At 38.9% G+C, this 25,597-nt stretch overlaps 2 protein-coding genes across 2 annotated transcripts; one reads left to right on the top strand and one right to left on the bottom strand.

Moving 5' to 3' along the window:
* Positions 1-15,340: 15,340 nt before the first annotated feature.
* LOC105926324 (potassium channel subfamily K member 5) lies at positions 15,341-18,730 on the top strand. The gene is made up of 5 exons (XM_012862589.3): positions 15,341-15,639; positions 16,142-16,253; positions 16,462-16,628; positions 17,552-17,720; positions 17,818-18,730. The coding sequence occupies exons 1-5, from the start codon at positions 15,457-15,459 to the stop codon at positions 18,537-18,539; spliced, it is 1,353 nt and encodes a 450-aa protein (XP_012718043.2). The 5' UTR covers positions 15,341-15,456; the 3' UTR covers positions 18,540-18,730.
* A 684-nt stretch (positions 18,731-19,414) lies between these two features.
* Positions 19,415-25,533, bottom strand: LOC105926325 (serum paraoxonase/arylesterase 2). The gene is made up of 9 exons (XM_021316426.2): positions 25,417-25,533; positions 25,121-25,188; positions 24,821-24,876; positions 24,396-24,564; positions 21,997-22,120; positions 21,719-21,919; positions 20,585-20,666; positions 20,135-20,263; positions 19,415-20,044 (listed from the first exon to the last, which is right to left on the bottom strand). The coding sequence occupies exons 1-9, from the start codon at positions 25,497-25,499 to the stop codon at positions 19,883-19,885; spliced, it is 1,074 nt and encodes a 357-aa protein (XP_021172101.2). The 5' UTR covers positions 25,500-25,533; the 3' UTR covers positions 19,415-19,882.
* Between the last annotated feature and the right edge of the window lie 64 nt (positions 25,534-25,597).

Here is a 25,597-nt window from a genome sequence, read left to right as displayed (position 1 = left end):
TTATCCACCTATTGAGCTCATTGAGCCATTTGAACAAACAGTAAACAGTAAATGTTATCACTGGAAATACTTTGTACTGTTCTAACATGCTGTATATACATTAGCTGCTGTAAGTATGGCTTCATAAGTTCCATGTGAAAAAATTTTTTTTGCAATTATGTTATTGTTTGTATATATTTTATGTTAGTCTTTAAAATATCAGAATTTGTACATACATTTATATTTTTCACCTGTCCATGTCATTATTTTTAGATATTCTGTCAGTCATTATGATTAGTTATTCAGTCGTTCAGTAGTCTTCTTATAGAATACTTTTATTTGAGCTTTTATTTGATACCAGAGGTGGTTTGAGTAGCTTTTTGGCTACTCAAACCACCTCTGGTATCAGCTATTTGCAAGGCTAATACAAACAAATACAAACATGTGATGAGTCAGAGGGCAGTGGGTGGGTAAATGTATGCTGGGTTCCATTTATCACTGAACTATTCTTCATTCTAGGCGCACTTGTACACTTACATTGGCCTCTTTCCCCATGTTGCTGATACATTAGATTTCCCCACTCAGGGACATATAAAACTTTCTTTTCTACTCTTAACAAGTTCACTAACTGAACAGCTAATTTTAACATGAATGGCAGCCACACAGGATTTTTGGCATCAAGTTTCTACTCTGATTTTTAACTTCTTTCTCTAAGACCTTTCTGCTAATCAGGGTTACAGCAACTTTCATGATTGTTAAATTTAGGGCTTGAGACGTAAAATTTTTAGACGTAAAGTAATAATGTTTTGTTTTCACCCTGGAAGCATCAACACTTCAAACACAAACTGTGCCAAGGAGCTTACTGTAGCACCATGGAGTGGGGGTCTGCATAAAGCTGGCGCAATTTTGGATTATAATAATCTCTTTAAATGGAGGCTCCTTTTTTCATTTACATACTCCTCTAAATTGATTCCTCTTTGTGGGTATTGTAATCAGAATCCTTGTTTTCAAGCCTATCCTGGTCAAATGCACAGTTTCCCCATCATGAAGTTTTTGTTTTAGTTCCCCAAAATCCTGCGTTCTTTGAAGCACAATGTTAGGATATTGGAGAGAAAGTGGAATTCTCCACATCCAGAGTAATCCTACCTAATCTGGAAAAACAGTCTACCCTAACCTTTTGCAGAGTTAGAGCATCATATTTTTCATCATTATTAGAGGAGAATAAACATAATCCCAGGTTTCTCTTCAGTACAGTTGCCAAATTTACCCAGAGTCATAGCCCTGTTGATTCATCCATTCCCTCAACTCTCAGCAGTAATGACTTTATGAGATTCATCATAAATAAAATTGATTCTATTAAAAATAAAATCATTGGCATTCTCCCAAACATGATCACCTCATCCTCAGTAAGTGAGGCAGCGTTGGACGAATCTTTAGAACCTCAGAATCAGAAAAAAATAATTTAATAATCACAGAGGGAAACCTGATCAGTGTTTCAACTGTTTAGCAGCAGTAGAGCTTTCTGAGCTATCTAAAATTTTAGCTTCATCTATACCTTCTTCTTGTATGTTAGAGCCAATCCCAACCAAGTCGTTTAAGGAGGTATTCCCTATGATCAATGCCCCTATTTTAGACATGATTAATCTATCCTTAGTAAATGGATATGTACCACAGGCTTTTAAAGTAGCTGTTAATAAACCTTTACTTAAGAAACCCTCTCTTGATCAAGATGACTTGACAAAATACAGATCATACTGTAGGGATTTAGGGGAAAGCATTAGGTTGGTTCAAATATATATATGATTTTGAGTGGTAAAATTATCAGACAGCATGCAATTAATTTCCACTGTTATGCTGATGACGCCTGACAAATTCAATCATTTACTTTGACTTGAGGCATGTCTTGATGACATCAAAACCTAGATGACTTAAAATTTCCTGCTTTTAAATTATGACAAGATAGACGTTGTCATCTTTGGACCAGAGTTCTCAAAAAACGGATGGCATTAAATGGGCCAAGACATGTAATTTAAATCCCATATTAAACAGGTTTCCAAAGTTGACTTTTTTCACCTCCTGAATATTGCCATAATTAGAAACATTCTGTCCAGGAGTGATGCTGAAAAACTAGTCAATGCATTTGTTACTTCAAGGCTGGACTATTGTAATTCTTTTCTTTCAGGAAGTCCACAAAATGCAGTTTGAAGTCTTCAGCTAATCCAAAATGCTGCAGCAAGAGTTCTGATGAAAATTAACAAGAGGGATCATATTTCTCTTATTTTACCTTCCCTTCAATGGTTTCTTGTTAAATCAAGAATACAATTTAAAATTCTCCTTCTAACGTATAAAGCCCTTAATAATCAAGCTTCATCATATATCAGAGCTCTGATTACCTCTTATATTCCTAACAGAGCACTTCGCTCTCAGACTGCAGGTCAGCTGGTGGTTCCTAGAGTCTCTAAAAGTAGAATGGGAGCTATCAGGCTCCTCTCCTGTGGAACCAACTCCCAGATTTGGTCCGTGAGGCAGACACCCTGTCTACTTTTAAGACTAGGCTTAAAACTTTCCTTTTTGACAAAGTTTATAGTTAGAGTGGCTTAGGTTACCCTGAGCCATCTCTGTAGTTATGCTGCTATAGGCTTAGGCTGCTGGATGACATCAAGATCTATTTTTATCACTGTGCTGAGTTCTCCTACTGTTCTCCAATTTGCATTGTTTGTTGTTATTTCAACTTTTAACTTTTTGTTCTCTGTCTTTTTTTTCCCTTCATAGTAGGTACACCTGGTCTGGTGTTCTGTTTGCTGTAACATCATGCAGGGGGGAAGACTATCTTCCATTACCATATAACATAGAAAGGATTCCTGGATCAATGTGTGCTCGTGTGGTTTTTGTGTCTCTGCTCTGTCTTCTCTAACCCCCAGTTGGTCGAGGCAGATGACCGTTCACACTGAGCCTGGTTCTGGTGGAGGTTTTCCTTCCTGTTAAAGGGGAGTTTTCCTCTCCATTGTCGCTTTATGCATGCTCCCTATGAGGGATTGCTAAAAAGCCATCGACAACGCAGACGACTGTCCACATTGGCTATACGCTCTTTCATGAGGACCGAACGCTGCTTTTCAAGACACGATGCAACCTGCTGGGTTTAGATAGGGACTTACAGCACTAGTGGCTCATTTTTCGTATAGTGGGCTGACAGGAAAGGGGTTACGAGAGGGGGTAGAGACATGCAGCAAAAGACTACAGGTTGGAGTCGAACCTGGGTCAGCCACGTCGAGGACTAAAGCCTCTGTACATGGGTTGTGCGTGCTAACCACTGCCATAACGTGTTGTGAATTGGCGCTATTTAAATAAAATTGAATTGAATTGAATTGAATAAACTACAAGACAATTGCTGGAGCAGAATTTCCAGGTTCATAGAAAAAAAAGTAAATATCCAAATCATGTTGTTTTCTCAAACTGTATTAACACTCAAATGTTTCAGCTAGTATTCATCCATCTATTCGTTGTCTATAGCCATTTGTCCTTGATGAAACTGATAAATTTTACGATCCAAATCTCTATGCAACATAGTTAACATAGATACAATTAAAGTGAAAGCAGTATAAACAAGAACAAAACAAATGACAATAAAATCATAACACAACAGCTCGATAAGACAAAAAAGGTTTGCAGTGCACATTTGTCATAGTGCCCAGAGAAAAAGGTTTAGGAGCCCCACACTGAAAGCTCTCGTCCCCTTTACTCTTGTTTGAGGAACAATCAATACGTTCTGAGCCTTGGATCAAAGGCTGCAACCAGCAGTATGTTTGGTTGAAGGCTGGCTACGACAATATGATGGGCAAAAAAATAATAAAAGCTTAAATGTCTTGCATTAATGTCTTTTTCTGCCTTCAGTTTGCTGCAAACATAGATCCCAAATTGTGAGACGATGATGCTGATGCTGCAATGTCATTTTTAGAGCTCCTGTTTCAGCACCGAAACAACAACACAGTTTGCCAAGACTTGTAAAACATCTTAAAACAACGTCTAATACTTCAAAGTTTAGCAACACAATAGGTATAATCACTAATATATATTTATTTTAAAAAACACGTCTTTAATATGCCCCGATGTGGCTTTTAAATTGCCCCTACACTGGCCAATATCTATTTCTGCTTTTCTTTGAGGTCTGACCTGCCAATCGGCTTTAACAACCAATTAAGTAAAAATTGGCTGATTATCATTAGATTCCCGCATCACTAGCAAATATTCAGTCGCTCAAACTAGTTCTTTCCTATATTGGTATTGCAATGACAAAAATTTGACAACTCTAAGAGACGAATATCAAAATTGACACAATAATTACTGTACTCTGCATCATTAAGATCTAAAAAAACAAAATGCAAAGTCCTATTAGTGAATAAAAGACGTGATGACAACAAACGATTGGTAAATAAACAGAATTTCTTTCTGCTTTACATAGCCAGATTTAGCCACAAGCATTAACATATTCATATACAAATCTGCTGATCAGGGTGGCATCTTGAGGTTTGAGGTTTAAGTCCAAAGAACGCGTTTGCCGGCTCAAAGTGAATAGGTGCAACATATACAGCTTGTGAAAGCAAGACCGTTGTTTTTGGGTCCAGGCGGAGCAGATAGTTTGTCAAATGAGCCGCACCCACTGGATTCCAGCTGCCCTACACTGGCCCAGGCATCGTTATATTTATCTCAGGGATTATGGCTCTGTTTGAAAAGAGGTTACGATGCCTTCTGCTGAAAAGGAAATCTGACTAGCACCACTACTCCAGACAGACAAGATAGTGTTATGGACTGCATCAGCCAGGGCTGGGAAATATATCAAGAAATATAAAAAGCGATATAAGATAACACTATGTCGTTTATGTCGAGAGGGTCTAGGTTGTGTTAGAATTATACATTTTTTTCTGTTTCAGCTGTTTCTTATATTTACCTACAGCTGTTTGTTAAAAAATGTGCCTGTGAGACATTGGGGATAAAGCTTTGATTCAGAGATGCCTTTTTTTTATAATTATTTTATGAAAAGAAAAACACATCAGCCTAAAAATATTGAGATATAACTTTTGGCCCATATTGCCCAGCCCGATCCCCGGACCTTATTCTACCAGAAAACCTGTGGGGTGGCGTAAAGCGTGTTGTTTTTGAGGCAAAGCCAAGAAATTTAGAGGAAACTGTGGAAAGTGTGCCAACGATCCTGAGTCGACTCCATGCAGCGCAGATGTGAAGCCGCTCGCACATACAGGATTCATACAAACCGTAGTTTGGTGATTCACAAGAAAATCTGTTGGTTTTTTTTGAGTTTATGAAGTAAAAACATCCTAATTATTCTGTTTCTCCTCACTTGCTTTAGAATGATAATTTGTATATGTTTTTTTATATGTCTACGTGCAGTGTTCCTATTGCATTCGTTTGTATAAAAATAAAAAACTATAATATGATTCTTGGGCTTAACTCCCTTTTTAAAAAAAAAAAACAAACAAACACTGCTGTTATTTTGGAAGATAGATGGGTTACTTTAACATCAATTAATAGAGAGGGCTTCCACATCAGGCCGACTGCTTTATCAGTGAAGGGTGAAGCGCCCAGGGAGCATGTGGTCCTGACAGATAAAGACGTGTTTGCGCTTGAAGGCCTCGGGTTGACTCAGCCACTGTACCCCTCCCAAAGCTGGTTCAGCTGATGGCTGAATTAACAGCTGGTCAACATATAGCTGTTGAATTGTGTTACCGCCAAACTTTCCCTGCAACTGTTGATCTATATCTTGGTCAGATAAGTCATGGAAAAAAATAAAATAAATAAATAAAAGTGGTGTTCCCTTCCATAATGAGGATAACAACATAGTTAAGTACTATGCATTAACTATGGAGGAACGATTGCTCTAATTAGAGTATATAAGAGCTAAAGGCATCAAAACACATTTTAATATTGAGCAGGTATGACAGTATAGAAATGCCTTGAAATTCAGATTAAATGCTTAACACACGCGTAGAGCCGAGCAACACAATTACGGCCTCATGTTCAGATTCCCGAGCTAAAGCAAGGGTCTGTGATTAATTTGCAATACCAGAACTGCAACGTAAAATCCATCAGCAGCTCAAATGCCTTTCATTTAAGCTTAAAATATATTTGGTACTCACATGTTTTTGGCAGGTCATTACAGGTTGGTGTTGGCAGCCCCAGTCGGTGTGGGAAGACGAAGAAAACAGAGAATCAGATCATGAAAAATAAAGATTCATTAAAGTGGACAAATCACACGGATTAATTTAAAAGAACAATAGTATTAATTTATTTAGAAACGTTTATTATAAAAAGCAAAAAAAACAAATGATGGAGCACAGAAAGGCGCTTGCTCAGACAGGCCTATATATTTTAAAAAAAAATGTCATTAACAAGTTTGCCTTTGACTTTCTGCTATCATTATTACATAAACGGTGCATTTTTAGCTCATTTCTTGCAGCTTTATCTTCGGATTCAAATTTAAGGCCCAGAACACGCCAGTTCTTCTCATTTTTATTATGCCACTGAAACGCTGCATTAATCTGGACCCCCATGCTTCTTTCTTTTCTCCAGTCTGGGGCCAAAAATATCCCTGACCTGGCCGTGGTTGACATAATCCCGCAGAGCAGGCTCGTCTGTCTGAAGTCAACCCGAACCGCCTGCCGTCTGCGCGGCCAAGGCAGAGAACAGCACCTCGCTCCAGACAAGGTGTGCCACGGCGGCGTCCCGCAACAGACGAGTCATACCTGAGCTGATAGGTGGCTCCTCTGTGGGCTCTGCCCACCTTCAGTCCATGTCGCAATCCCGCTGCTCGCTTTTGGGTCAACTCAGAAACTAATCGATCGGGTTTCCACAGAAAGAGAGAGAGAGAGAGAGGGAGAGAGAAAGAGAGAGAGAGAGAGAGAGAGAGAGAGGGAGAGAGAAAGAGAGAGAGAGAGAGAGGGGAGGTGACGCAGCTACAATGACGAAGCACTCCCTGGGGATGGGTGGAGATCAGATCAGATGGTGGGAGCTTTGCTAAAAAAATAAAATAAAATAAATAAATAAAAATAATAATAATAAAGCTTCACATGTTCCTGGGTATTCTCTACAGTAGTCGGAACGCTCTTGCGTCAACGTACTTAAATATTGTCACACTTGCGGATTAAAATAGTGCGTTTGACACATGGAGAGAGAGTCTGCGCCTCTCCTTTATGCCCATCATTCATGAAGCATTCTCAGCAATTAGACGTCAAAGTCATGTCTTTACATGATAAACTTTAGGTTAAGCCGTTCATGTAGAAGCCAGAGGGGCCACTGGTACGTGGGATGATATCAGAAAGTAAAAAAACCCATTTAGAAAGTTTCGTGCTGACACCAAAGGAGGGCGCTGTTTAGCTCTTTAAAGATTTTTATTTATTTTTTTGGTTGGTTGGTTTTTCATATCATCACAAGTAAATAAATAACTTTGTTTAATGTTTGCAACATTACTTTTGTATCACTTTTCCCGTTTTCTCCTCAAGTAACAATGTCATTGTTTAATCAAAAAAAAAAAGGTTAAATAAAAACAACTGGACTTCTATTCTTAAGCTTAAGACCTTTCGCTTCCCATCCAGGAATCAGCATCAGAATAGAAGTCCAGTTGTTTTGGTTTTTTAACCTCTTTTGGATCGATCATGACCTGGGCGACTGAGAATCTTCACCAGCATAATGTCACTGCAGATCCAGAAGTTAAAAATGGATGTTGCCTTTTTGCTTTACTTTATTTTTTGCTTTAAGAGAAACAAAATGATTTTGTGCTCTAGCAATATAAGAACAGGATATGGGTCTGCATTTTTTTTTTAAACACTTGCTGCATTTTCAAAGCAGATTATAATGCACCAGACTCTGCATTTGAGTAAATGTCATCGGATATATGTGGTCCCATTTATTATGAAATCAAAGAGAATGTAAGAAGTTTGGTTAGAAAAGACAAATGCCTTGTGTTGTACCTAACATTTTCGATTAAAGGACGTGTTCTGGGCCCTTTCTTTTCTATAATAATTTTGTTTCTAATTAAAAATAAATAATAACTAAGTTTCCATCTACACCAGCCACCTGTCCTGGTGGACCAAATCTTTCTTGAAATGCTGTTAAGGTGACACAAAATCAGTCTTGGGGCAGCAAAGGCCCTTGGGCCACACTTTGGACACGTCCGCAATAGACCAACAAAGGGTAGTGCATAATCATGAAGCATAATTAGAATAATGGCTTTTTTAAATTTATTTACAAATCACGTTCTGAAAGTTGTGAAGTTCATTAATACACAGCTTATCTGAGTCAATACTTTGCAATGCTACAAATTACGGCAGGGAGTCTTTTGGGTTTCTACCAGGTTAGTGTGTGTAGGGACGTTGTCAGCACATGCATGTCAATATCAACTTTCAATCTTTTTTACCGCAGATTCTCAAATTGATTTAGATCTGGACTTTGACTAGGCCTTTCATGGATGAAACTATACTTTGTTTTTTTGTTGTTTTTTTTTACTTTTAGTGGAGTTACAGAGGCTCCGAAAAGTCTACCCATCGCTGTCAAAATCCCATCTTTCGAGAACTGCTGGACTTTATTTATGGCAAGGCAAGTTTATTTACAGAGCACCTTTCAGTAACAAGACGATTCAAAGTGCTATATATGGGTAAATACAGTTAGTATTTTTTAATGTGAGAAAGCTAAATACCCAAACCAAATCAAGAGGTACTTTAGCAAATCATTAATTCAAGGATACGACACTTGTGGTTATCAAAGTTTTTCATTTTTTATAATTTGTTCCTCTAATACAGCTATTTTTCACTAGAATCATATAGGATCAGTGTCACAACAGATATAGAAATATGTTGTTATTAGAGTTTTGAACATCAAAGACTGTTAAGTCTTTGACACTGAACATTAAAAAGGAAAGCTAATGTATTTCACAGTAAACGTCAGTTATTTCCAGAATGTGGAACATAACCAGCAACACGTTATGTTGTAGCAGAAAGGCAGTTTTACATTCTAATAAGTATTTTTTTTAAAAGATAATTCATTTTCTATTTTGTTTCAGGTGAGCAGAGGCAAAGCTTTGAGGTGGTTCACAAATAACCAAGGAAAAGAGGTCATTATTTATTTATTTACAAAAGTTAAAATGTGCATGAAATGTGTTCCTAGCTCAGATGCAAGCAGCAGAAACTATCAAATTAGCTTTGAATTATAACTGTGTTAACATAAATATGAATGTTTTCCATAGAATGTGTGCAGCTAGTGCATTTATCCACTTTTCTGGTGTCAATTTATGCTCTCATTGGGCCCCTCTGATCAGCAAGCAGCCCTAAGCAGCTGCAAATGTTGCCTATACCTTGGGCTGGCCCTGCATTAAGGATCAACTGGGTCATTTTCAGAACCCTGGCAAATTTTTTTGTGCGAAAAGGGATTTTAGTCTGGTTCAGGGAATATATCCAGCTTTGGAAGGGGACTTGATGTGTATCTGTGCTTCTTTTTCCTGCTCACTTGAACCTATGTGTTTATCTATTTATAAAAAATGGGCTGGATTGAAAGACAATTTTGTGAGGAAAGTATCAGGTTGCATGAAATGACGTTTCTTCCTCGATTCCAACCATTCACAGGTCAGACGGTGACAATGGAGAGGAAGAACTCGGTATTAAAAAGGAAGAAACGTTTCACCATGTCCTGATTTAATGCTGAACTAGAACCCCAATGTTGTTCTCGTTGACCATCATAAACATTTAATAATGGGCTTTATCTTAAGTTTTCTCTCTCTTTTTTTATGGATTGTTTACAAGTCTTCTCAAAAAAATCTCCTGATCAATAATTTAAAAAGTAAAAAAAAAAAAAACTTAAAAAAGCTATAATGTCTTTAGCTGCCATGTTTGTCCATAAAACACATGACAAGGTTCTGAAAACCGGACTTGCTCACATTCTCCAGTGGATATGTCAAAAAGAAAGGAAAAAAAACAAACGTTCATACACTTATCACAGTGGGATAATGTGAGGTTCGGTGTGTAACCACAAAGACACTTTGTCAAGCAGAGTCTGTCCAACATCTGCACTCTGCACCAAAGGCTATGTTATCTACACTTGTTAGTGTCCTCTCAGAAACAATCAGACATTGAAAGAACGTGGCACACACATTTCTTTCTTAAATCCCAAAAGAGGAAAGCAGACCTCGGTTTAGCAGCTGATGCCCTTGGAACATCTGTCTCACCCTGGCATGAATCCAGCAACTCTCAAACACATCTGACCCTACAGCTTAGCTGGTAGATTTATTTTTTGCACCTCTGTAATGATAAACGCCTCAGGGGGGGAAAAATAGTTCCTGAACTTCAGCTAAAAGATTTTTGTCCCAGTCTAAGTCTTTTTTTTTTTTTTACCATGGATTTGAATCAATCTGAGATGCACTGCAACAACAATAAACATTTATTTCGCTCGACGGTAGACTGTATGTTTATACCGCAGACAACGCCTCCCTGCATTATCAGACTCAGCAGCAGCCAGGATCCACCCAGTGTGACTAACTGCGTGTTTTGGACTTCTGAGTGACCGAACACAAAGATACGAAGAACAGTCTCCTCCAACCTAAGGCACATTTAGTGAGACTGGGGCCCAAAGCAATTACTTAAATTTACTTGCTAGACATGTCTGTGTCTAAAATACAGGCCTAAGAATGAGAATAGAGAGAATGGGGATAAAGAAGTGCATTTCGATATTTTGATCTGAGTCACTGGCAATTCATGTATGTCTGTTATGAGATCTTTTTTTTTTGCTGCTCATTCTCTTGTGTGGCCAAAAGGCCAGGGAATCTTTCCAACTTATTCAACACTATCTATCTAGCTGCTTTGCTCTTTTAAATCAGTTCCTTAACAAACGTTATTTCCTTCAGCGCAAGAAAGGAATATAGCTGTCGAACAACATCAAACAATAATTACAATATGTGTTCTTAGTTGGATTTGCTGCTTCAGCCATTTCAAGCTCTCCTGCTCTTGTCTGAGGCTCTTTAAAATGTCTTTGCTAGGTTTTTAGATTCAGGCAAAACCACATTTTATCCCAGATAGTTTCATGGATCTCCTGTGCATGATTTCTTTGGAAATTGAAGGAATTTGAAGGGTTTTATTAAAAGCAAGTCTTGTCTGTATGTCATTATAATTATATGTGACTGGTGAATAAATCTGAATTTTGATAAATAATTCAATTCAATTCAATTTTATTTATATAGCGCCAAATCATGAAAAATGTCATCTCAAGGCACTTTACAAAATCAAGTTCAATCATATTATACAGATTGGGTCAGATTATACAGATTGGTCAAAAATGTCCTATATAAGGAAACCAGTTGATTGTATCAAAGTCCCAACAAGCAGCATTCACTCCTGGGGAACCGTAGAGCCACAGGGAGAGTCGTCTGCATTGTTCATGGTTTTGCTGGAATCCCTCATACTGAGCAAGCATGAAGCGACAGTGGGAAGAAAAACTCCCCATTAACGGGAAGGAAAACCTCCGGCAGAACTGGGCTCAGTATGAACGGTCATCTGCCTCGACCGACTGGGGGTTAGAGAAGACAGAACAGAGACACAACAAGAGAGACAAAAAAGCACAGAAGCACACATTGATCTAGTAATCTGTTCTACATTAGATGGTAGTAGCGGGTGAGCCGTCTTCTCTAGATGATGTCACAGTTAACAGAACGCCAGACCAGGTGTGCCTACTATGAAGAAAAAGAGAGAGAGCAAAAAGTTAAAAGCTGAAATGACGACAGTCATTTCAATGTAATACAATGCAAAACTGGAGAACAGTAGAAATCAGTAGAGTGAGAAAATTTGACCCTGATGTCCTCCAGCAGCCTAGGCCTATCACAGCACAACTATAGAGATAGCTCAGGGTATGAGCCACTCTAACTATAAGCTTTGTCAAAAAGGAAAGTTTTAACATTAGTCTTAAAAATAGATAGGGTGTCTGCCTCACGGACCAAAACTGGGAGTTGGTTCCACAGGAGAGGAGCCTGATAGCTAAAGGATAGCTAAAGGATCTGTACACAGAATGTGCTTCTTTACATTCACAATAACAATCATAGGTAAGGGGTTCATTATTCAGACAGTTTTTGAAAGCTTGGACTGACTTTATGTGCAGCAACACAATTAAAAGGTACATAGTGCAAGTTTTGAAGTTAAATATTATTTATTTTCTTTCCCATAAATGCCCTCACAATTGCGGTAATTATCCTCTATTTACCACAGTTGCCTCTATACACTCTATTAGTCAGTTTGTGAGAGAGTTATTTGGGCCGAATCCACTGGACGTGTGCATGGGTGTGACGTGCTGCGCTTTCTCATTCACCTGGCTACTTTGATCAGTTTCTGCCATACTCGATGAATTAGTGAGAGAACACCAGCTCACTTTGACATCTGTAACTTTCTTACCTTGGAAGACATCACGACTCTAAACAAAAGACCTCTGCAGTTGCAGCGGCAGATGCTTTTCCTCTTCTCCCATGCACGTGCACAACACTGACGCCGTTTCAACTTGTCGCCACAAGGGGGCAAACCTCTGCATAAATCCTGGAACTCATGCTATGCTCCTTTAAAAACATCATATCCCCATACATTTGTGTGTAGCGCATTATGAGCTCATTTGCACGGTATAAGCACCCCATGTCTTATGTATAAGTTTGCACATAAAGCAATGGCTATATACACAGAAGATGCTTTACTTATTTATTTGAAATCTTATCAGCATGTTGCCTTGTGTTTCAAGGTCTGCAGAGCGGCTGCATGTTTAGCTGAGTAGTAGTTGCCTGTGAAAAGCAACATAGTGTTACACTGAGCAAACATGATGTACTGTTTGGTTTAACGGATACAAAAGAGGTTCTTTGTTGGAAATCTACTGTGGCAAGGAGAGTAATTTGGTAAAAGTGATTCTTATCTGTAGTCCCTGTGTCCAACTCAGGCAGCTTAGGCAAGTTCTGCCTCAGGGGTCCTGACCCAATTTAACGGTTTCATATTAATGGCACTTTGGTGGAATGTTGAAAGACAGGGGACCACTTTTTTTTTTAAGTTTGTGCTTTCAATGTGACTGTGAATACTTTTGTAAAGCTCAGTGACACGCAATGGTAACTTTTCTGCAGTGTGTTTATTTTCTTAATCTCATTCCATAAAAAGGAAATTATTACAAAAAAGGGCTGTGGTTCTTTCAGGTGAGCAAACATGGAAATTCAGCAGTGTTTCAAAACATTTGCCCGGCTGTAAGTCCCTAATCGCCAAACCACATCCTGTCTCATTGCCACTTATCGGCTTCCTTCTCGGTACGCGGGTAAACTGGTTCCAAGAATTTCCAAGACAAGGTTTTTTTTTTTCATTTTTAAGACTCCCATCTGGAATCAGCTTCCCATAGGGGCGGGCCACACCCACAGAAACAAAGCTCAAAACCCCACTTTTAATGAGAGTGCTCGTGAAAAGGCTGCTCATGTGATACTTGGATCACAGTTTAGTTTTGCTCTATAGTCAACCCTAATTATTTTTTGATGCCAGCTTAGCTTTGTGCAGCAGTCTGGGTTTGAAAGTGTTGTGCAAATAAAGCTGGGTGGTGCTCCGCCCCTTGTTTTCTGTGTCCTTGTAAAATCCTCTACAGCTTGGGAGCATTTAACCCCTTTCCTGCCTTCCTTTTCAGCAACAGTTTCCTTCTACGCCTCCAATGGAACCTTGTTAAATCTGTAACGTGATGGAGGCTGAAATCAATAAATCAAACCAGACTGGTCCAGCAGGTTCCCCAGGTGTCCTGCCCGTTGTTTTAAAAGTCTGTAAACACATGCTCCTTTCACTATTCACACTCAAGCCAATGTTGAAACCGGCATTTCAAGGTTAGTGACAGCTGCTGTAGCCTTTGTGAAAGTTAACATTCTCTTTAATCGTCCAGCCGGCTCTCAGGAAACGGTCTCGTAGTCACCACTGCAGAAACTATAAACGATATTTGTCTTTGTTTTATTTCAGCATTACCCACATTTTTAGTCCTTGGTGTTCCATATTGTTCATAACTAGGTTTAAAAGATTTTTTTTATTAATTTGCATACGTTTCTGGGAATATTAGCAAACTATGCAAATTCATTTTCAAATTTTACTCCTCCCAAAATCGTACCATGAAAAAGTCCTTCTTCTCTTACACACTTCTTTCATTTTGACCTTTTTTGTCAAACTTCAAAGTTTAGGATTATCAAACAACATTAGATATAAGAGAAGGGTCATCTGAGTAGATACAAATTGCCATTTTCAAATTATAATTTAGTTTATCGAGGGGAGAAACCTATCCAAATCATCTTCTTCTCTTGGTTCAATTTTGCCATCCACAGCCAGGCCTGATTACTGTCTCAGCTAGAAACAAGAAATCACTAAAATACAACCTGTCTGACAACACTAAGTAGGCAAAAAAGATCTAAAAAAGGAGCACATAACAAGAAATTCAAGAACAGACGAGAAGAGAAATAGGCGTCTGAATGAAAAGTAAAAAGTCTTCAAGAAATGCAAGAAGCACAGTGCCACCAATGCTTTTAGGATCGTCGTGTCCTGGATGACTGAGCGTCTGTGCCCGTGTAAAAACAGACGAGAAACAAAGGCCCTGATATCTATCAGTTGTGAATACACAGCCATTTCTAAGGTCTGGGACTCCAGCAAAACACTATCCACAAATAGAAACCCGAAACCAGGATGCAGTGGTGGACCTTTTGGGGAGGCATTTGACTAAATGAATCTTAACCTGACATTTCAGAACAGCACCATACTGACATCCAAATGTGCTGCATAGATGCTGGATCTGGAAAACTTGCTGTAAATATATATGTCTATATATGTCCTCAGAAAATGACAATGAGAATATCCAGCTTTCAGTTCATGATATTAAACTCTAGCACATCGTGTAGCATACCAATGGACTCCTAAATCGCAAAAAAAAAAAAAAAAAAAAAAAAAAAAACTGAATCTAAATTAAGCCTTTGGATTGGCCTAGACAAAGTCTAAAGTTAAATTTCATTCTCCAAACAGGCAGATCATAATAAAAACGCTTGGTTCTGAAGCTTGGGCAACTTTGCTCAACAGTGATGGAAACAGACATGGTTCATGCAAACTGGTTTGGTGTATAAAATAAATAAATAAATAAATAAATTAGAATACGGACTTTTTAGATCTAGCCAGATCTAGGCAGATCAATCAGTGCAATTTACTTTGATAGCCTATGCTTACTTTGAAACATTTATATGTGATATAAGGGGGAAACTCTAGAATCTGTTACACTTTTTATTTAAGTAGGCTGAATGACTATGAGTTGCGCTCTGAGGGCAACTTTTCCAAACCCGGATGGTGAAAACCAGGAAGAAAGGCGAGCGGAGCAGACAACAACACTCCTCTGTTGGAATGCGCCGCTGTTCGCCTTGCAGCACAACTCGCCTCGGAGGAAGAGGATGATTATGGCTTTAATATGGCTGACAAAGGTCCCTTTTTAACTTCGTGCATCATTTTCTACCTCTCGATCGGAGCTGCGGTTTTTCAGATTCTTGAGGAGCCAAACTGGAAAGCGGCAAGAGACAAATATATCCATGAGAAGGAAAACCTCCTGAAGAGTAATCGCGTCACAAAGGAAACCCTAGATGAGATACTAAAGGTTCGGACTTCTTTCTTTCTTTCTTTTTTTACATACAGGAAAAAAAGTTCAGTTTTAACTTTTAATATTCCGAAACATAGTTAAAAGTCACAGTAGTGAGCAGCGTGGCCTATTTAAATAATTAAAAAAGGCACATTTTCTAGGTTATCCACTCTTGTCGGGATTTAAATTATTATGACTCCAAACAGACGCAACATATTTAACTTAAACCCAAACATAATGGCACGGTTCTATTAGTTGGTAGCGTTGAAAGACGCAGGACCCACGTTCTGAAAAGAGGCAGCCATGACGCGTGCCGCTACACGTCGGAAAGTTTCCACAAGGTGTGTTCACCTGTGCCAGGGAACGCAATCTTCTGACGTGCGTATGATAGGTCTGAACTGCAGCCAGAGAATATAGGTGCAATATCAGCCGTAACGCTTATGGAGCTTTACTGATTTTTAGTTTATATTATCGTTATTATTACTATTTGTTGTAAACTGCCGTGCGTCTACCCCCGCAGATAGCGTCTGAGGCGGCGGGCCAAGGCGTGGCCATCACCGGGGACCATCACCGCAACACATGGGACTGGGTCAATTCTGTCATCTTCACCGCCACCATCGTCACCACAATAGGTGTTAACACCCACCCTGCTTTTATTTTAGTCAAATCGTTTGTGATTAAACTTGATCCATTTGACAATTCAATCTAACATGTTTGACAGTTTATAACTAATAGGACACTATTTTTCTTATCAGTAGGTTTATAAATGACTGTAAGCTATTAAATGTCTGCACCCTCTGCTCTGTTTCCTTCTTTCTTTCTTTTTTTTTTTATCTTAAGGTTATGGTAATGTTGCTCCCAAGACACAAGGTGGCCGCGTGTTCTGCATCCTGTACGGCTTGTGTGGGATTCCTCTCTGCCTGGTGTGGATCAGTACGCTGGGGTCCTTCTTCGGAGACCGGGCCAAACGACTGTCTGGGATTCTCATAGAAAAAGGGGTTTCAGTGGTAAGACTTGATTCTTGGATCTAACTCTGGACTTTGACTGGACCGTTCTCCTGCATATGTACACTTTGATCTAAGCCATTCCATTGTAGCTCTGGGTGTTTGATGTTGAACCCAATCACGACTTTCTCTTTTGTGGAAAACGCTGGTTACAGACATTTTTATTTTACTTCAATTTCCCTTGTTATATATATTTAAAATGTCTTAATTGAGAGCAACGTGGAGGCAATGTAAAGTTCCTTGTTTGTGCGAACAGATTTGGTGAATTTAGCTTCTGAAAGTGGAACCTTCATCAGGTCTTTTACAGCCTCCAACAGGGCTTTGTTTCCCCCCCCCCAGGATCATCCTGTGTTCAGTTCCTATCAACTTTAACCAGCTTCTTGGTACTTGCTAAAGAAAAGCATCCCCACAGCATGAGGCTGCCATTACCATGGTCCACTGTGGGGGGTGCTGCTTAAGTTTATCTGGAACACATTTGCATTAAATTTGACTATTGGTTTCTTTAGATAAACACCCCCGCCTGAACTGGTGGGATCTCTGCAGCTCCTCTGCAGCTCAGCCAAGTCTTGGTTGGGTTGCAGTGGTGCTATTCTTTTTCCATTTCTTTAATCGATGGATTGAACTGTTCTCGGTGTGATATTTAAACCTCATCTCTCCCTGACTTGTCTGTCCTTATGACCCTGTTTGCTCAATGATGTTCTCTAACAAACATTTGAGGCCTTCACAGACCGGTTGGATTTATCATGAGATCAAATTAAACACAGGTGAAACCTATTTACTAGTTGACTTCTGAAAACAAGTAGGTGCATTTTATTTTTCAGGGTTATGGGAGTAAAGGGAGCTACGTACAAATGCACAACACATTTGTATTGGCAATAACACCCTGACTAGATTAAATACAAAACTTCCTCTGTTGTCTCCGACAGAAAAAAGTCCAGTTCATGTGTACGGCCTTATTCCTCCTATGGGGTCTGCTGGTGCACTTGGTGATGCCCCCGGTGGTTTTCATGTATGTGGAAGGATGGAGCTATCTGGAAGGGATCTACTTCTCCTTCATCACACTCACAACGGTTGGCTTTGGAGATTACGTGGCAGGTGAGACCCTTCTCCGATCGAGGGTGGTGGCTGGATGTGAAATTTGAAAAAAAAATAAAAAAAAATGCAAGTATGAGAATTGTTTCATTCATTGCAGGTGTAAATCCTGACATGGAATACCCAAGACTCTATAGGGTATTGGTGGAGTTATGGATGTACATGGGACTGGCCTGGCTCTCTCTGTTCTTCAGCTGGAACGTCCACATGGTTGTGGAAGCTCACAAGGTGCTAAAGAAGAAACGGCACCACAGGCACAGGAACAGACCGCTGTATAACCAGGAGCCAGACTCCGAGGAGGAGAGACACCGTCAGGACCAGAAGCCGACCGTTGTCGACATCTTCAACTTCCTTTCCGAGAAGGACGAGGACTACAGCACGGTCATCAAAGAGATTGGAAATAATGCAAGGAAGAGAAAACCACCAGAACTCAAGAACATAAACCGCTCCAAGAGCTGCAGTGACATCCTGGCCAACAGCATTCGGGCCTTGGACCACTCGCCGCGGCACCGCCGGCACATCAGCTTAAGTGACGTGTTTGCGGAAGCAAAGGTGGACGAGAGTAAACAAGAGGAAGAGGGTCTTCTGAGGCAGGAAACCACCGAAGAGTCCACGCCAGGAGAGCGTGAGCAAACGGACCAGGAGGGGGACCAGAATGATGGCTCCTCTGAGTCAGTAAATGGTGGGATCACCTTCACAGCACCCAACAGAGATGCTGCGGAAGAAGAGAAGGTGCAGCATCCTGAGGGTGGGGAGACTCGATTTACAATATCTAAGGTAGCAGAAAATAATTTGACCTCGGATAAAAATGAAAAGGGATGACCTATACTCGCTCCTTGGCTAAAACAGGAAGAGACAATGTTTTCAGTTGTATTTGGATGATCATGAAGTCAATGCAAAACGCTAGTTTCATACAACTTTGTTAGGGAACGTTGCTTAGAAACTTTTCTTACCTTGTTTATTTTGTATCACAAGTCAGTTTTTTTATGTCATTAAATGTGCCTTTTTTGTCATTCTGGGTAATTAAGAAAAATTTCAATGGTTTTCCTTAGATTCTAACATTTTATAAGGCTTTACAAATATTAGACTCGAGAATGAATTAAATTCTATACAACCAAGGAATAAAAGAACTCAGATATCATATAATTGTATTAGATTGTACAATATAAAAAGTTTTTTTATAAAATGACAATTTATGAACCGTGACCAAATCAGAATGACTGACGTCCAGCTGGTAGATTTCATCTACTGAATTCCTAACAACCACATTTCCGTGCAGCACACTATGAGGAGGTCTGTTAAACATTAAGAAAAGTCCTCAGTTGTCAAAGTGGGAACAAAACGATCTCCTGGCACATATGAATTGATTGACGATTTACAGAGTGAGGTTTAGGTCCGTTTGGCATCTGGACTTAATTAAATCAGCTCTTTTTTACTTGTTCCTTGCATTTCTTATGTGCTCCTTTTTGAGATTCTGATACCTGACAAATAAAGCACAGCAGGCGAACATTGATAACTTATTTATTTTGTAAAACCTTAACCTGAATCTAAAATTGTCTAAAGTGCAAAACAAGCAGTTGCTTTTTTTTTTTAATGAGTGAGAATTACAAAACAATCAAATGAGTGAGTCGATCAAAAGCCAACATTGTTGAGTACGATTTTTGAATCCAGTTATATTTCAAGATAAAGTATGGAAGATAAAAAAAAAGCCAAACTGATTTCATGCTTTTCTAATCTTTTCCAAATCCACAGAAAAAAAAAAATTAAACATTCATGTCTAATTCTTGCATTTGAAATTCATTCACATTTCCTGTTGTGTGATCACCTCATCCAAAAAAGAAAAAAACAAATCAAAAACAAACTCATGTCCACGTTGGGTGCGTCATGAAAACATCTCAGCAACACTGCATTCACTTTAAGTAATTTTTAGTACTTCTATTCCTAAATGTTTGGCTACCAAATTAAAGAGTGATTCTGCCACCAAACGATTTTTTAGGCTGTGTAACACCAATGGGTGTGAATATCATGTACAACAAGCTGTGGTTATGCAGTTATTTTATCTCATACTCCTTTTCAAAGCAAAACCAGCAGTTTCCTTGTACGAGCGAGATAAGGGATTTGCATTTTATTTTGATACTTTTGGACAGGACCGTGTGTCACCAGTTTTATTTCGTAGAGCAGTACAGGGCTTTTTGAAAAATTGTCCCGATGAGCAGCTTTCCCTCGTAGGGCGCTGCAACCGTGGAGCCCATCAGCTCATGCCCGTCGTCTCCGTACTCCAGGGTCACCACTGGCTGATCTGAGACGATGTTCTTGATCTTGATGATCTGCAGGAAAGGTTATTTACCAGTTACTTTCTAGCAACTCGTTTAGGAAAAAAAGAATAGCAAAAGTATATATATTAAAAAAAGACAGACCTCAGAGCCGGGAGGATCTTTGGGATCAAAGTTGAACAATTTAGTGGCATCTGGATGACAGCCGAGCCAGACGTCCCCTGTCATGTGGTCCACCTCGATGTTATCACAAAGTGTCCCAACTGGAACAGACTGTTAAACAAAAAAAGACACGCGGTACATCAGACATGGTCACTATGTCCTGTCCTTCGACAGCAGAGCGTGTGAAACTATCGTTTGTAATCTGAAAAGCAAAGAATAGGAAACATAGCAAAAAGAAACAGCCAAGAAAATAAATCAAAAGTAGCACAGTTTTTTTTTTTTTTAGAAGATTTTGTACAACTGTGTCCAAGCTCTTAGGAGCGATCAGAGAGTCAGAGGAGCGGGAGCAACTCGCAACTGCTGACAATGTATCAAAAGGCAGAATCAACCATCCGTGTCTCTGCTAAGATTGGGGAAAAGCAAAACATGCACCTTCACGTACGCCAGCCGTTCTCCATCTAGTCGCTCAAAAACATCTATCTCGTGATCGAGAATATCAGACACATAAATATACCTGTTGAGGGGGGGGAAAGAAACGTTTCTGTTGAATCTTTTCACTGCTGCACAAGGCTTAAACTTCTGTGAAATTATTAGCCGATGTCTTAATAAATTTTAATTTCCAAATCAGGTTGTTTTTGTAATTGTATAGAAAAACTTATACCATATATGATACAGATTCATTACACACAAGGTAACATATTCCCAGGATTTCTGTTCATTTTGATGAATATGCCTTACAACCAATGAAAAGCCATAACCCTGTTTCTTGGAAACTGTAAATGTTACCAATGAAAATATTTAGTTTAATTTGCAAAAAGAATAAACGAATAAGAGAGAACAAATAGGTCATCAATAAAGAAGCTAGCTGTTCAAGCATGTTAATGGAAAGTGAAGTGGAAGGAAGAACTTTCGGGAGAAATACCTGCACAAGCAAGTGGAAAGCCTTGAGAGAATTGTCAATCAAGATTCAGAAAGTGTGGACAGTGCCTTGACAGCCAAAAGTACTAATTCTTGTTACTTGCACGTTGTGCATGACCAGCCAGCAAATTGCCCTGACTTAAACCCCATAAACAATGCAGATGAGCTGAGGGCCACTATTAAAGCAACCTGGACTTTACATCTTAACATCAGGCTAATCATCTCCATGCAACTCTGCATTGATTTAGTAAATCAGGCTAGAAAAGCCCTGACAAGGTACTGCGTGTATATACAGCACAGTACATGGGCATACCTTACAGTAGGCTGGCAATTCTGTAATAAAAATATGTTTCCATTGATCTTATGTAATATGCAATTTTTCAGGGAAGATAAATCTTGGATTTTGATTTGCTGTAAGCCATGATCATTGATTTATCCAAAATAAATGCATAAAAGATATCCGTTATCGCATCTTATAATATCTGCAGGAAATGAATATATATACATAGAATATTGGAGTTTCACTTTCTAAACAGAACTAATTAAACAAATAAACCTCTCAATCATGCAATTAGGAGCTGCACCTCAAAATAACAAGATCGGTTGTGCGCTCAGGCATCGCATACTGTGAAACGGGCTGAAAGTTACCGTTTGTCCGGAGATATGTTTATTCCATTTCCTGACTGAATGCCCCCAGCTGCCTCCCTCACTTCCTCAGGGCTGTAGTACACGACGTTACACCAGGGCAGACCCAGGATGACAGTCAGCAGATGAAGTGCTTCATTGTGAAAATAATGGTCGTTCGTGGCGTAAAAATGCTCCTTTCCAACGGCGACAATGTCATTCACACTGAAACGAAGGACAAGCAGGAAGATTATTAAAAATGCATAACACATAGCTGATGGTAAACCAGGAGGAGTTAATACCTGTGCAGCATAGGATGTGTAACAGTCTTTAAGTGCACAAGGGTGTCCTCCCCGACTAGACGGAAGATCTCTACCTGGCTTTTGCGCTGAGGGTGATTGACCACAAACAGATAGACAGTGTCATCTGTGAAGAGACAGTTTTCATTTGTTATTCTCGGTGTGACGAGGCTGACATTTTTTGCTGCCTTAGGGTTTTGTTCTATCGTTTGCTCTTATTGCCAAGCTATTAAAAGTTTATTTTCAACAGTAATACCGTTCCAGCCAGTTTGCATGCATAAATGCTTGGACCGTGCCTAAAAGTTGCTGGAAACCAACCTATTTAATTGAGCTCCACCTCTTCTGTCATGGGAAATGGCGTACCTAGACAGAAATGATGCCTGAAGCTTTTTGACGGCTACACAAAAGTTTGTGGTAGAGGTGCAATTTGGCTAAGGGATATAATCCCATTACTAGAGGGTGTGTGTGAATATAGCTGAGCCTGTCTGTTTAATTTCGAGCTCAAGAGTCAATTCACCCCTTGACCAGTTCGTGCTTCCATTTTGGAGCAAGTCTCTTCCCTTCTTGCTTCATTTTGTACCCATTAAAAAAAGCAATTCATACCCATGAATTGAACCGTAGCGTGCAACTTTTGTTTTTTCCTTTATGTGCTGTTAAATGTTCTTCACCAGTTCTGGGAATGAATAATTGTACAGACAGCCAAATCTTGCTTATAACTGGGTGAGATCTTTCAGTTTCTAAGAGTTTTTCTGAATCTCCTTTGTACACCACTTCTGAAAGCGCTGTGCTATTTCAACAGTTTAAATTAGGGTTGTCCCGATTCTAAAATTTCAAACACGATATCGATACCCAGGAAAATATTCGTTATTCAATACCATTTTCGATACCACAGGGATAAATAATAATAATAATAATTAAAGGCATAAAAAAAATATTCTAGTAACATGAAAAACTCTCTTTTTTCAATCTCAACATTTAATTAAATTTTCTATGTATAGCGCCAATTCACAACACATCTACAGGCACTTTACATGGAACATGTTTTACTTTTTAATTAATTAATTTTTTAATTAAATTCAATGTAGTAAGCTTTCCAGACATTTAAAATACCTTTTTACTCTTTGAAGACCAATTAAAACGCCTGACTCTTAGAAAAAAAACTAAATTCAAATTGGTGACATCTTATCATATTTCAGCATTCTGATATTGTTCATAATTTTTCCCGCTTAAGAGCGGATTACATCACCTTCTTTGGTATTAAATTGCTTAATAAAAAAAAGAAGTCTTTGTATGGATGAACTCTTTACAAAACATGTTGTTTAGGGGTCAAATGCCTAAACATGTGTTCACTATCGTACAGGAGGACTTTTAGTTCACAGACTTGAAGAATCTGATGCACCATCATCAAAATTAAGAAAATCCCATCAATTTTTCTTCAGAGCCCATAGGAAAATCCGCCAAAGTTTGCCTTGAACTTGTTGCTCTGTCCTGTCCATGTCGCTAACACGGCTTGCACAACACGTCTTTAATGCATTTCTTTTATAACTTTTGGATATTCTAAATTTTACACTTCAACAAGCGTTTCTGCTTCAGTTTGGCTTCTTCTCTGTGTTGCACACTATCCCAATTTATTGCAGCTCTGATCTTCATTTGGGCCAGTTGACTATTATAAAATAAGATCATAACCCCGGAACAAACAATGCTGGTAGATATTATTCATTTGACCCCTTTAATCTGATGTCCTTACAATAGACTATAAACAGATTGTAGAAAATGACTTTAACAACTGTTCCCCGTGTGAATACTTCACAGAGAATTATGCTAAAATTAAACATAAATCAAGTTTTTTTTATAAAAACAAACAAAAAAAATGTCACTTTGTGTATTGAGTTAATTACATCCTGATGCATTTATTGCATATTATGCAAACATATTACATCCTGATGCATATATCAGTTAATTTTAGTAGTTAGTTATGTTATAAACCATACAACTTCATAGCAACAAAACAACAAACAGAAAGTTTGTCTTGAAAACCTGTTGCCAACTACCATCATACTGCATCAAAGACTAAAAGATCGATTTTATGTCGTAGGTGTTGAAAAAGCATTTAAATTGCTAGGAATTAAATATTATCCAATTTGGATAAAAAAAAAATAATAACAGCTATTTTTTGAATTTTTCAAAATTCCCTGAACTTTGCTCACCTTTATATCTGTGGCAAAAATATTTAATTAACATTGAATCTCTGCCTGTAACAAACATGATGTTCAAGGCAGGTGATTTATTTGAGGCCATTGTAACATTATTGATTACTACTACCACCAGCGCTGTTTATGCACCAGTCTGATTTAGGAAATAAATAAGAAAATGGTTTCACGTCATGCCGGGATTCGTTCTACCTCCTTCATCTGTGTAGACACTGATGCCATGCGGGTTGAAAGAGCTGAGGTCCAGATCTCCTTTGATTTGCAGCTCCACTGGGATCAGCTTCGGCTGGAGCAGATCCAAAACATACATTTTTCCTGGTTCATTGGAGAATGACGGCAGATCAAGGTAATCGTGGAGTCCCTGCAGGGGAGGGAAAAAAAACAAACAGTGGCTGTGGGAGATTTCTATAGACCGTGAGCTATATTTACAGGATGTCATTATACAGCTACATTTTCCAATGACACTCTTTTACTTATTTTCCTTTTCTATTGTCATACATGAACGGAGTCAAACTCATTGTGTGTTACACATTTGGGCAATCAGTAGGATTCTACTTACTCTAAAGAAATCAAGCCAAATAATGCAGTGATTCTTATGTTTATCAATTACAACATACTGTGCTTAAGAAGGCCAGTCCATCTTTAAGTATAGTGATATCCTCTGCCCCATACTCTGAGAAAAAATAAAAAGGGTTAGAGTGGAACTTTTTGCTTTTTGTCACTTATCTCGCTGACTCTTGACCTACTTTCAATACCTGGACTTGAGACTTTCTTGTTGCTTTCTTGTTGCTTTCTTACAAGAAAGCAACAAGTCGTTGCAAAAAAAAAAATAAAAAAAAAAAAAAAAAAAAAAAAAAAAAAAATGATTTGTCAAAGCATGAACCCAAAACAGAAATCACAGCATGACCAATACATACCTATATTGGGTAAATAATGACACTTGAGGTGTTTGAGAGGCATTTCTCTGGAGGCAAGGCTCAGCCTGCTGCAAAAAACAACAACAACAAAACACACGACCAGTGTCCGTAAAATCAGCTTGAAAGTATGCGTTTTGACATTAGATTGACCTGTCAGCTTTGTTTTAAGCATTTAAAGAATATTTACACTTTAAGAGGCAGACCGTTCAGGCAACAACTATCAGCATTAACAACATTACATCACCAGTCCTATGTGTGCACTTCGACAGTGGTCGCTAAAATGGGAAGTTACTCACTTTATTTTAAGAAATGCAAATCCGAAAAAAGCAGCCAGAGCGGCAACAGCAGCTGCGATCAGGCTTTTCTGTAGAGCAGCCATGTTCGACTAAACTTTGTGGGTGCGTTTGCGCACCTGCACCAAGAGGGCGCTGAATGCGCACGCAAGATCAGAGAAACTGGGATGGTTACACTTTTTTC

Source organism: Fundulus heteroclitus, chromosome 3 (genome assembly GCF_011125445.2).
Source record: "Fundulus heteroclitus isolate FHET01 chromosome 3, MU-UCD_Fhet_4.1, whole genome shotgun sequence".
NCBI classification, from domain to species: domain Eukaryota; kingdom Metazoa; phylum Chordata; class Actinopteri; order Cyprinodontiformes; family Fundulidae; genus Fundulus; species Fundulus heteroclitus.
The sequence above is the reverse complement of the archived record's forward strand: the minus strand, read 5'-3'. Positions and strand labels throughout refer to the sequence as shown.